General features: G+C 35.8%; 1 protein-coding gene across 1 annotated transcript in view; it reads right to left on the reverse strand.

The window, feature by feature from the left end:
- LOC122814364 (zinc finger protein 208-like) overlaps nt 1-14,560 on the reverse strand; it is a 441,663-nt gene that overhangs the window by 229,376 nt on the left and 197,727 nt on the right. The window contains exons 8-9 of the mRNA XM_044086948.1: nt 12,420-12,682; nt 338-464 (exon numbers count right to left, since the gene is read on the reverse strand). Of these exons, the coding sequence (XP_043942883.1) occupies nt 338-464; nt 12,420-12,682 (390 nt within the window). The remainder of the gene's footprint in view (nt 1-337; nt 465-12,419; nt 12,683-14,560) is intronic.

Consider the following 14,560-nt stretch of genomic DNA (forward strand, 5'->3'; position numbering starts at 1 on the left):
TTTTTTACTTAGCAGTCATTCTGAAGAAGTTCTGATGTTAGTAAACTGTTCTTAGATTTTCAGCGAGTGCCTCCTGTTTTCCTTCAAAGAGTGGTTTTGATTTGTTGATTCATCTTTGGTTTGTGACATTTTAATATTACACTGGTAATTAAGACAGTGTAAAGTCACCCCTTGTCTGGCCCCCCCCAAAACCTCACTGAAATGGGATGAAATTAGATAGCAGTTTATCATGTTGTAGACTACTGAGGCTAAGCTACAACTGACTGACCTGATAGCAGCCTAGTATGAACCTATGAACCTATAAGAATAAATACATTATTTCCTAATTTGGACTTACCAACTGAAACCATGGTTTCATAGTTCTGTACCATCACTTCCCTGTGAAGTTCTATATCATATTTTGTTAACATCTTCCACTCCTCTTCTGAGAATGAGACAGCAACATCCTCAAAGGTTTCTGGTACCTGAAAAGAACAGACAGTTTGCTTTATCCTTTATTACATGCAATATGTAATCTGCAGTTTTCACAATAAACAACTAGCATTTTTATTTATTTTATGTATTTAATAGGTAGGTGGAATGTTCAGTACAAACACCTTTTCAGTCACAACCTTGTTAGAGAAGACAGCATGGTAATTTCTAAGGTGACAGACATGGTTAATTGGACAATATACATTACATGAACTTTTGTGTAGTTATATAACAATTAGAAGTATGTGTCACATAGGTAGCTGTGGTGGTGCAGCGGTTAGCATTGTCTCCTCACAGCAAGACGTTCTCCGGTTCGATTCTTGGCTGGGGTGCCTTCTGTGCGGAGACTGCATGTCTTTCCTGTGGTCGCGTGGGTTTCCTCCTGGTACTCTGGTTTCCTACCATATCCCAAAGACATGCTAAAGGTGGAATGGACACTCTAAATTGGCCTTAAGTGTGTGCATGTGTGTGCCTTCTGTGGAAGGTTGGGAGCCGAGCTGGGAAATCAACACCATAAAACTTCACTGCCAATCATTCTGCAGACCATTGTTCGGCTGTGGCGACCCCTAATAGGAAAAGCCAAAAGGGGGAGAAGTATGTGTCACATACAAGGTTTAACCATAGTTTTCTTTCACAATATTTCCAGTACAGACAGTTATTTGGGATAAGGAGTAGTGCAACATTGTTTCACAAATTTGCCATATTTTAAGAATTCCTAGTAATGATGTCTGTCTTAACTTTCGGAATCTGACTTTGGATTTTTTTCATTTGTTTCCTCTAAGCATTACAGTTCCCAGGATGTTTTAAAGTTAGGACACTGAACGTTAGAGGTAGGACACTGAACTCTTTCCATGCCCTGTCCCTTGCAGTAAAAGCTCTTTTTCAGGTCAGTAGTTAGCCATGGAGATGGCATTACTCTAATTCACCTTGTTGGGAATGAACACTGTTTGTAGACAGAGAGTATTTAGTAAATACTGAACAGATAAACCATAAAATGTGGCTGGGGTACAAATGATCTCTAATCTACTGATGTCAGTTTAACAAGCATTGCAATTTACCCACTATGTTCGGATACACACTAAGTTAGTGTTTTTCCAGGTGTATGGAGTTCGTCATTGGTGAACGTGGTACTAATGAAACAAAGCTTAGTGAAGACTAAAAGGTGTACAGTGAGAGCTCAGAATATGTGAGGGTAGTGTTTGAGAAATCACATAAAATAATGCGTTTTCCAGTAAGCTTAACATTTTCCCCATCACTCATCCACTGTCAGCTACAGTTTATGTCGCATGTGATCAATGTATTTCACTAAAGAAACTAACAAGAGGTGAAGGAAGAATGAAGAGGCTGTGTCTGCTTACCTCCCGGGGGGGGGGGGGGGGTGCTGGACAGGCATGTTGTTGCTGCATTGCTGGTATATAGAAGATATAACATCAGAGTGCCCACTGGCATAAAGAGGGGGCAGGACCACAAAGGAAGTGGTATACTCCCACAGAGATGAGAAGAAGCTTCACAGTTTCTTATTGTGTGCCCCTGGACGGTGTGTACCATAGAAAAGCATGTTAATATGGAGTTGAAAAAGTTTGCCTTACAGGTGCCTATGCCAGTCAGAGAGGGATCACGATAAAATGGAGCTGTAGGCAGGGTAATGGACCAGGGCCAACCCCACCCGCTCTGGAGCTACTCCAGTGCCCTATTATTAGTCTCACTCCCCCCCAGCTACCTTAAACACTGTTTAAACCTATCAGTGTGTATACTGTTTCTGGCAGCACTGTTTCTATACATAGGATGCAATCATCCACTACTCTTTCTATTTAATAATGCTTCTACATACCTCCCAGAGTTATCTGGCTTTAATTTTCAGCAGTGTAGTCAATGTCAGTCTGTTTCATATAAACATGCTTCTGGTATTAACAGCCATTTAAGGTTCACAATTTCTTAGGCTTATATTAGGCATGCAGTCGCGATGACCAAGTATATATATATATATATGGGACTACTTCAAAGTATCAAATTACCACTTCATCGAATCCCACATTATCGAGACGACATCGCCAAAACTCCATAACATCAAACACCTGGAACATCCAAAACTATCCATGGGAAAAGAGCCACTTTTCCCTTTCTCTACTGTACTGAGATCTCAGAGTTGGTATATTTAGTTAGGGTGTGTGTGGGAGGCTTTTTGTTATGTTGGGTTAGTGGTTGTTTTCCCAGAATTAATTTTCAATGCTGTGTATGTTACTTGAGGATAAAAGTTGAGGTGTGTAAGCACTGGTTTGCATGTGTGGGTTAAACTATTAAAGGCTTTTGCTAGACTGATAAAATACATACATACAAATATTTCAGGCACAGGCAATAATGTCTTTCTAGCCTGCCAATACACAAAACAGTTACTGCCATAATAAGTGTCCAGGTTGTTCTTAAAAACATCTAAACTAATGCTTTGCTTTAATGTAATTTGGTAGTCTATTCTATGCATCAGCTACTGTCTCAGAGAACCAATTAGTACATCTCTCATTCCTATATAATCTTCTACATAGGTTGGTTGTTGATTCCTGATACTTTTTTTTTTCATTTTTAACATATAAACAGAAATACATTTAATACAGCTGTAAATAGCAACAATACTATTGTAAAGAAAGGAAACTAGTCTTTTTTGCAAGGAAAATAAACTATATACAATATATACAACATGCCTGTGAGATATTAACTAAAATAAATTGAGGTACTCCAGAGATTAAAGTTCAGTATATTAAGTAGTAACATATGTTATATAGACAATAAGCATGTTGAGAAACAAATTCAAGTGGCAGAGCTCTGCTGAAATAAATCAATTAGCCATAATACTTTTTGTCCAAGGATTCTTGTCTAGCATCTTGGGAAATAACTTACTTTCCTTTATTTTAGTCTTAGTTCAGGCTACTTCGTTTAAGGAAGATAAAAATTCTTCAAAGGATGGTGGTAAAACTGGTTCCCAGCACTTTCCTTGCCACTGCCAAAATGGTCCAGAGCAGGTAGAAATTCTCATTATTCAAATTGTAATTAGCATTTATATTAAATAAAACTAAAAAAATTAGTTAAAGACAAAGAATCAAACCATAACGCTTTCATGATACCTTCTAGGGAATTCCAGAAATGTTTCAAAGAACAGTCAAAAATATAAGCATCCAATCTGCATTACTAATCTTAGTACACTTCCAGCATTTAATGGTGCTGCTTTTATTTATTTTGGCCATTCTATTTGGAGTTAAGAAAAATCTGTACAAACATTTCCAAATAGATATATGACAATGTTGACACCAAGATGTATTGTTAATAGAATTTAATATTCTGGATTTCTGCTCTTGATTATGTAAAGAGTTGTGATCCAATGTTATTTATATATTTCCAAAATTTTTCATTCAAATGAATGTTGCACTCTATCAGAATTTTACATAATTTAGAGATAAGGTTTTCTGCCTTTGATCTGTTCTATAATACATCAAAGAAAAGTTGAATTAGTTTAGGACTTTCTTTATGATGTGAATGTGCAAGAAATAAAAATTTGTCTTGAGCTTGTATTTTAATATTCAGTAAAACTAACCAATCTTGAGGATCCAAATCATAAGTTATAAGCTGTTGAATATATTTTACTTTTAGATCTTTATAACACTGATATCAGCAAGAAAAGTGTTTGGTCTCCCAGCAGTCAAGTTTAAGTGTGTAGACTTTATTAAAGAAAGATTTGGTTACACTAAATGGAATGATAGCAAAATAGACTTGCAACTTTAGTTTGAGACTGGGTATGATGTTTCTGAAAGAATTTAAGATGTGGTCCATAAAAGAAAAGGATGATGGAGAGGAAGAATTATATTGTATGTTGTTACAAATATAATGCCAAAAGAATTTACTTTGATTTACACAGCTGTTATTTTCTTAAGTCTTCATTAGCATTAAGCAGGTTGAAATGTGTGTTTTTTTCCAAAATAAGTTATAATTAGTTTTAAACATTGTTGCTTTAACATAGATATCTACATCAGGAAAGTTAATACCTTGTTAGTTCCAAGGCTTAGTATGACGATGTGAGGTTCCCCTAGGTTTGTTTGGAAACCGTAGAAACTTTAGTAATTGTTTATTAGTATCTTTATTAATTGAGTTATCAAGATATGGGGGTTAAAGTTTGTATTATGTATAATCATTTAGGAAACAGAATCATTTTTAATAATTGCAATCTGTCGAAGGATATTATAATTTTGTTCCATTCATTAGTTAGACTCAATATTATGTTTAAAATGTTTTTATAATTTGTAGTTCTTATTCCTTCAATGGTATTCATTACAGTTACTCCTAAATATTTAAAGGGAGTGAAACAAGTTTTTGTGTTTGTAAATTCCATTTTTGTTTAGAAATATAACCTTGGATTTTAGATTATTAAAGTGTAGACCTGAGTATGACCGAAATAGCTTCATCATAAAATTTAAGTTATCTAGAGTTCATCTTGAGTTGAAAGTATTAGTAGCACATCGTCAGCAAATAGCATAATTTTGGAACTAATATTTTCTGATATTTGCATTATTTCAAATTAAATTTGAAAATTAAATTTGCTAGAACTTCAATGGCTAAAGGGTTAATAATATTTTAATATTGTCTAGAGTTTGTCTTTGATATAAAATCTAGTTTGGGCTAAGTTAATGACTTGTGATACTTTTTTTTAATAACTGAAAGCACAGACTTCAAGCATTGTTTAGAAGTGACATGCTGCTATTTGAACAACAGAGTTGAGGATTTTTATTTTCTTTTAGTATGGGTTTGATTAGTGAATATTTCCATGAAGGAGGAATTATCTCATGTATTTGAACTTCTATAAGAGTTTTATGGAAAAGTGAGAAAATTGATGGGGAATAATTGATATATTTCTATTAGTAGTCCATCTATACCTGAGGCTTCATTAGGTTTAAATTTTTGATTTTTGTCTGAGATCTCCTTAAAAATAATCTCCATGTGTAAATGTTCTTTTAGATCAGAGGGCACTTTTTTGAAAAAGGGTCTAGATTTGGGACAATGTCTTAATTTTCAGATTTTCTTACTTAGAGATATGTGTTGATGTCTGCAAACATCAAGGATGTCACCAATGTCTGTGTATGATTTGTTGTAACTGAATTATTTTATTTCTAAGATGTTACTGCTTTTGGATTGTATCTTGACTCCTTTACTTAGATTGTGCATATGTTTGGGAGACCTAGAATGAGAAGATATTTTTAATTTTTCCAAAGCTATGGCTGTTTTATGTAATAATACATCTGTGTATCCCTTATTTATATTTTCTATTACTTTTACTACAGAGTTATATTTTATATACTTTTACTACAGAGTTATATGTTTTATATTTAGCTTTAGTCTCTTGAAGTTTTGATTGTATGTTTTATAGTCTTAATTCACATTGTTTTGTTTTCTGCTTATACCAAACCAGAATTTTTACCCCCAAAAATTAAGCTTTTAAAGAGTCCTAGCTCATAACGATATTAAGACTATCAGTATTAGTTGTTTTAAAACACAGATTCAGTGTTTGAAATCTTTTAATTTTTTTATATAAGCAGGTATTCTGATTAAATAAAGTAATTATTTGAAGCCTGTATTGAATTTTAGAATAAGGATATTGTCTTCAGAAATAGGACTGGGTATGGTACTGAATCTGGATATCTTTGAAATTATGTCTTTGGATTCTAGTACTCTATTAGTTGTAATTTGGGTACCATATTAATAGGAATAAGGAGTAAAGATTAATGACTTGAAGTCTCTCAGACTGAATACATCTTTTAAGTTAAGATTTTCAATCCAATTTTAAGCACTTTTGCAGTTGAGGTCATTCTTAGTTTTCTTTCATTACTAGAATCTGAATCATACAATAAACAATTGAAGTCACCTCCTATTATTAAAGTGCCTTTCTATTTGTTAAGATTAATGTCTATATGCTTTTTAGATAAATTTTGACCCACCCCAAGAAAGCAAAACACATTTACTAGAATCAATAATTTATTATTAACTTGTATAACAATGAGTTTATCTTGATCCTCTCATTTATAAATGATCTGTGGTGGAATATTATTTTTCGATAAAATCATCACTCCTCTTCTCTTGCTTTTAAATGAGGGTGTGTCAATATTGACTATTTAGTCAGAATCCACACATTATCATCTGCATACTTAAAGTGTGTTCCTTGAAGGAATATAACTTGAACCTTGTTTGCTTTTTAATATTGAAGCAGGTTAGATCTTTTTCTTGGATTATTTAACCGGTCACATTCAAAGATAAGTCCATCTGTAAAATATGTAAAGAAAACAGTATGATCATCAACATAAGTTGATCTAACTTAATTTCGTACACTTATACCTCCTGTAATTTTTTGTAGAGTTAAAACCAATATTTCAGACATGATAAAAACTAACTAAAAAAGAAAAATAGTAATAACCCAAAGAGAATAATTACATATGCATAGTATACACTCCACTTTTCTCACAACTTTCCCTTCATTTCCTTCCAATACTCCCTATACTTTCTGCTTAAAAGTGAATGGGATCTATGGAGAATAATTTGGTATGACAATGCTAAGGAGTAAGAAAGACATTTTACTAATAGATGGCATTCTTCATACTCTTTTGTCAAGGCTATTTCTTGTTTTTTTTTGGTTTCATCTTCATTTGCATCTCCTTTCTCTGTTTTTGAGGCTGTCAATTTTGTTTAATAACGAAGTGTTTTGATTTAATAAATATTCTGTCTGAGTTTCTTCCTCCTTTAATCTTCCCTCCATGTCACTTAAGAGCGTTCTCAATGTCAGATGGTTTAGTTTGATGCTGTTGAAACATTTCTTTAAAAATATCAGTTTGTTTTAAGCAGGTGTGTTTCATTTTTCTTAAGTCCTCCTGAATACCTTCTATTTTCAGAGATAATTCTTGAAGTATTGTTGTCACCAGCTGCATATCCTTCTATAGAGAAGAGTCACAGTGGGAATGCTTAGAGTTGCTCATTTTTCTTCCAGCCACTAAGTCTCCTAAATACTCTGAAAGGAAAATGTTGATGAGACTTCACAAAATTCGGGGGTATATATATATATATATATATATATATATATATATATATATATATATATATATATACACACACACACACACACACACACACACACACACACACACACACATATATATATATATATATATATATATATACATACAGTCTTGGGAAATCTCAACTTTTATACACAAGCCTTTCAGTAAAATTAATTATTAGGTGAATGTCACTGAATTGTTTTTAACAATTTTCTCTTTCTTTGTGACTATCATTGTGAGGTAAGGACAGTTGCATTGAGCTCCATTCAGCTTCCAATTTAGAGAGCTTTAATCCAGTTGGCCACTAGTTAGCAACATACTCTCCTAATTGTATAAAATTCCTTATTCCCTCTGTATGCAAACAGGTGAATACCAGAGTCTAAGATTAAAACTATTCCAAAACAAATCTTTAGTTCAGTCCCAATTCCTTTAGCTCAGCTCATCCTTAAAGAGCTTTCTAGCAACATTTGTTTCCTGTAAGCTTAAAAGCTCTAACATAGTGTATTTTCCTACTTACATTTCCTGGCTCCTGATTGTTTTTTTCTTTTCTTTTTGGACTCCCTCCTGCTGGGGCTTGCTCTGCCCGCTCCATTCGCCCTTCAGGCTCACTCTGCTCCCCTACCCTGCCCCCATATTCCACCCGCCCCCAGTGCTTCAACTCTTGTGCACTAGGCTGACACTCCCTCACTCTATCCATCCAATTAGATGCACTTCCTGTTATCCTGTTTCCTCCTCCTAGGCCTATAACATGCTCGTGCTTCATCTATCACTTCTTACTACACTTATATTACTATTGCACCTCGCTACTTATCATCGTAACACATTCCAGGCACCCACTTTTCATCACACCACAAACTCACCTTACCATACTACTCCATGTACATATCTCACCATCTGTCCTACACTTGTCAATATTACTAGCCTTCAATATTTTCTACTTCAATTAATACCTACTAAAGATAGTCACTATAACCCTCAGTTATTCAACAATGAGCTTATCAAATGTTTGAAACTACTTACCAACATTGCCTCTGGGCTACTGCTTAGTAGTGATATCCACCCAAACCCTGGACCAGCCTCAGATAACACCAACCCTCCTAGTCACTCTAGTTTCAACACCCCTACACATCTAATCCTAAACAGAAAAAAATCAGACCTATTGCTAATGAACATTAATATTAGAAGTATAGCCAACAAATTAGACATCCTCCATACCACTCTAGCTGCATATTCTCCCCAGACATAGTAATAATCACTGAAGCATGGTTAAAACAAAGTACAAAAGACATTGAAATACTACACCCAGGTTACTCCATACTACACTCAACAAAAAAGAGGAGGTGGAGTTGCTATCCTCTTTAAATACCTTCTCACTTTAACTTTCCTTGACTGCAAAACCCCTCAACTTGACAGTGCAGAAATCATCTATACCACATTAACTATAAATTCAAGAAAAACACTTAATATAATTGGCTGCTATATCCCACCTGGAAATAATGTCCCAGTTATAGAATATATATTGCCAAGTAGTACCCTTAGTCAAGAGACATTCATACTGGGTGATTTTAATTTAGACTGGTTTTCATGTGATACAGATCACCTCATCCATCACATAAACTGGCATGGTTTTACACAAGCTATTCAAGAACCTACCCGAATAGATAACGCTAGTAAAAAACAATCAACCTTGGACTGGATATTACTAAATGACTCATCTCACTCATTCTAATCAGGTTGCCTTCCTGATGGTCTGAGCAACCACCTACCCACACCTACCGACATTTCTTATACAACAACACATATCCCCACCAAAAACTACTATGTTTAAACAACTCAGAAAAAAACATAACTTTAATTTTGACAACATCCTAGCTGACCTACAAAGGTGCAATCGGACTCCACTCAAATACCTTGACCTAGATGACGCAGTGAACCAATTTAATAAATCCTTTTTAGATATACTAAATGCACATGCCCCAGTTAGAACCATCTAGCCACATATAAAATCAAACTATTCCCCCTGGCTAAGCAGAGATAATAGGGCACTTCTGAAAACTAGACATAAAGCCTGGGAACTATGGTGGAAGACTAACACAGTAGTTTCTAAACAACAATATCAGGAACTTTAAAATAAGGCAAAAAACAAATAAAACAGGATAAAGCAAAATTCTATCATAACATTCAAAACACATATCAAAAAAGCTATAAAGTCAATCCTTCAACCAGGAAGATCTGCTACACCATCCCCAAACATCCACAACAATTCCAATAGCATAGCTACCATTTTTACCAAACATTTTCATGAATCTATAATTGCCCTTTCCAAGCACCAAACCCCTACTCCTGATACCAAACCAGCCAAGTATACAACCAACAATGCCTCATTCTCTTTCTCCCCAGTTCCTACAGCCACTATAGAAAAACTACTCCAGAAACTAAAACCTACTACACTTGCCATAAATAACTTACCTAGTGAATACCTCAGAATTGCAGCTGAATCTATAGCCTTTCCAGTATCAATCCTTATAAATAGATCCATTCTCGAAAACAAAGTCCCTCAGCTGTGGAAAATTTCCCATGTAATCCCACTTTATAAAGGGGGACCTTCCACAAAACTGACAAACTATCATCCAGTTGCTATTCTTTCACCTTTTTCTAAACTACTCGAAAGGTGTATTCATCTCCAGGTCATGAAATTCTTACTAACAAATAACCTTCTCACAAACACTCAGCATGGGTTTCGCCCATCACATAGTACCACTACAGCTCTCTTATCCTTCACTAATACCATAAACCATCACAGGAGTAACAACAACTTTGTTTCTGCCATCTTTCTAGACTTATCAAAAGCTTTTGATATGGTCTCCCATTCCAAACTAATAGATGAACTAACTGAACTATCCTTCTCACCATCTGCCACAGCATGGTTTCATAATTATTTATCTGGCCATCAACAATCTGTTCTATGGCAGAGTGACCTATCTCCACGCCTTCCTTTATCCATTGGTGTCCCCCAAGGATCTAGCTTGGGACATTTCCTTTTCTCCCTCTTTACTAATAATCTATACACAGTTAGTCCACATGGTTCTATAATACAGTATGCAGATAATTCAACACTTATCTGTGCTGCCACTTCTCTATCAACTCTTAAACACAGGAATCTTTCACTTCTGTTGAAACATGGTTAGTAAATGCCCATCTAATCCTTAACCCAAACAAAACTAAATTATTACTCTTCCAACCTAACACGACATCTATCTCATGCCCAACATTTAACATAATAGCCAAAGACAATACTATGATCTCCCCCAACAACCCATACAAAGCTTCTAGGAGTGGAAATAGACAATACCTTAAAATTTGACTTTCATGTCTCCCTAACTATAAAAAGTCCATAAGAAACTTGAAAGTCTACATAGGCACAAAAGGTTCCTGACCACAATGGCCAAAATTACATTAGCACAAACCCATCTGCGCTCCACTCTACTACATGCCTCTCCAATTTTAACTAATCTAAGGAAAACTGGCTTATCTACGCTAGAAGCATGTTATAATAAAATTGCTAAGTTTGCATCTGACTGCCATATAGAACACATCATTGTACAGCTTTAAGAATACTAGACTGGCTTGAGCTTCCAAACATTATTTTTTACAACCAACTCTCTCTAACTCACAAAATTGTAACACAACCAACCAGAACCCATGCACTACAAAATCTCATCCTTCCTTACAGTTCCAGCAGACCACTTCGCTCTAAGAATAAGAAGTTACTCACCGTCTCCAAGGCCAACAACACTGCAGGAGAATCTTTACTTTCCAACTATATATCTCGTATATGGAACTCCCTTCCTAAATCCATTCTCCAAAAGTTCCTTGTTTGCTGTGACTGTTTGTCGGCCAAGGGCACTTGCCTGAATAAATACTGCTGGAAGAATTACCGGATTATTTATTTGTGATTTATTCTACACTAACAGATGTGTATTTGGTAGTGCTGGACTTTTTCTTTTTGATGTTTAAATATATATATATATTTGTGATTTATTCTACACTAACAATTGTGTATTTGGTAGTGCTATATATATATATATATATATATATATATATATATATATATATATATATATACACACATATACACACACACACACACACACACACGGGTATGTTTCTGTGTTTATAACTTGTCAGAACTCGGAAAACCTCCACCAGACCTGACTGAAAATCAGCTATCAAACATGTTGGCTGTAGTTTTGTGCAGGACTCTGGTAAAGTGGGGAACAGGGAATTTGTCCTTTCCCCACAAGTGGGGTGGAGTGCAGGGAGGGTTGCCCTCTGCAAAAACAAGATTTGTTTTCTTTATTTTTTTTTTGATCAGCTGCTGATCAACAAGTTGTGCTGGATAAGTTGCCATTTGATGGACTGAAATTTCAATGAGGTGCCAAGGGATCCATGTATATGTATAATATATATATATATATATATATATATATATATATATATACACACACACACACACACACACACACACACACACACACACACACACACACACACACACACACACACACGTACACAGAAAATTATATGTATATAGACAGATGTACAAATAAATGCATGTACATATACACACGTGTGTATTATATATACATAGGCACATATATACACACGCGTATGTGTGTATTATATATACAAATATATTCTTTTTCTATCTGTAAATTTTTTCTTTTGCTTTTGTTTTGCAGTCACTACAATTTAAAAACAAAATACACACTTCCACAGCTGAACATATAAAAACAAAAGGCATGTGAGCAAATCACATATGCAGAAAACCTGTTAACATCAGTTATCAAACATCTTTCTTACCTTATACACTCTGACTGCCTCATGCAGGAACACAATACTGTGGCTGGAATGTCTAGGAATACACAGGATACAAATAAAGGTCTTATCCTCCTGGCAGAACAACTCCAGTCTCCGTCTGTGCTCCTCACAACACTGCTCTGTTCTCCCATTTGAGGAACACATATTCTGAAGTTTTTCCCTCTCCATGCAATCATTTTCCTGCTTTGTGTCTCTCAGCTTCAGTCTCTGGGATCTTCGAACCATATCAGCCAGCAATTTATTCACTGTTTATCTCCTGGCAGGAAATTCCCATCTATAATCAAGACAAGAAGACTTTGTTGTTTTCTAATGAATCATATTACACAGACGTACAAAAACAGTGTCCTTAATCCAAATGACTAGATATTCAGATAAACTGTACAAATAAACAGGTGTGAGTAATCCTTAGCCTGTGAACTACACTACAGGCCGATAACTGTTGTGTTTTTTTTCTTTTTTTTTTTAAGTTTCATTTTCAGTGCACAGGAAGTAGAAAGTGTGGGAAGGTGGGAAGGTGACCGCCTCCATTTAAAGGGGAAATAGAAATCATGCATGATCACTTCTAAATAATGACCACATTTAACCAGCAGTTTATTAATTCAGGTACCTAGTTTACAAATTTCTAGCAAATATTAAGTCATACTTTAATAAAAATGGACATTTCAAGGAAGTAAAATATATGAAAACAGATAAACTCCCCTTTATGTGGCATACTTATGACAAACCTTTTCTCATGTTTTCATTCTACACACTTCCATCTTCTGTTTCTCCTTACTGACACTATTAGGACTAATGCTATGATTAGTTATTTCCTTTATAAGCATACTCACTGACCCCCTCAATGTGGTGTGTCCTAAATGGGATTCATAGGGAAAAGCTGCACTACTTCTGTTTAAGGCATGCACAGCCAAGTGGAACTTCACAACAACGCAGGAAAACACTGACTGAATATCATATGAAAAAAAAATGCTAGCTTTCCATTTTGTCTGCTTGCCCAGTATAACCATTTCAGATGGTTGTGATCTGTAACCATAGTAAATTTATGCCATAAAGGTAAGGTTGAAACATTTGTAGGGCTCAAACTATGCTAAGAACTGTGAGACTCAATTCACAGAGCATAGATTCATAGGTTCATAGGATGATACTAGACCCTTATAAGGAGGCCCTTATAAGCCTAGCCAAGAATTTCACGATTGTTCCCACAAAGCCAGCACCTGTTTCCCTGTCTAGGAGGGACACAGGTGGGATCCCATCCAGTCGTCCAGGTTAAAGAGGGCTAGAAAGTACTCTGCTTGACATGGAGTGGGAGTCTATTCCACAGATGGGGGAGTCTTTAGGACACAAATCTATCCCTCCAACAAGTTCTATTAATGTCACAGACCAGGTTGAGGCATGAGGGTTGTGCGAGTGGAGTTTGACTTACGGATATGCAGCAACTCCATCAAGACTGGATCTGAGATGGCCTTGTATGCCAGACACAGGTCACCTCTGAGCAGTCTGTACGAGACTGAGTAGAAGGGCAGAGCTTTTAGCCTATCTGTATAGGATAGGTGTTTGAGAACCTGTATTTTCCTGGTCAGGAACCTCTGTGGTCTCCAGCTGCTGCATGTGCTTGGCAAGGTACATGTCAAAGAGGGCATTGTACTTGATAATGGGTTTGATAAGGAAGGAAGGAGTACAGGGATGCTCTGACCTCTTTGTTCCTGGATGAAATACCCTTACTTATGAGGTGGGCCATGTAGAAAGCCTTCTGTACAACGGAAGCAACATGATGGTCAAAAGTCAGGTTGCTATTAACCTGGGTGCCCAAGTTCCTCATGACTGATTATGTGCTTGATACATTGTTACTAATGTGATCATTAGTGGGGATGACATTTTGCCCAAAGGGGATAATGATGCATTTCTTGGCATTCAGTTTGAGACCATGCTTCTGGCATCAGTCATTAGTTTGGGTAAGGCCCTCTTGGAGGATGTTCACATCACTAAGGGAATTTAAGACAGCACCCAGCTTGCAGTCATCTGCAAACTTGGTCAGCCACAGACCACTGGTTTTGGCTTGCACCTCAGAAAAATATATCCCAAACAGTAGAGACCCCAAGACCAATCCTTGGGTACACTGCTCA

This window comes from Protopterus annectens, chromosome 10.part0 (assembly GCF_019279795.1).
Source record: "Protopterus annectens isolate FY-2018-M chromosome 10.part0, PAN1.0, whole genome shotgun sequence".
Taxonomy (NCBI): Eukaryota; Metazoa; Chordata; order Ceratodontiformes; family Protopteridae; genus Protopterus; species Protopterus annectens.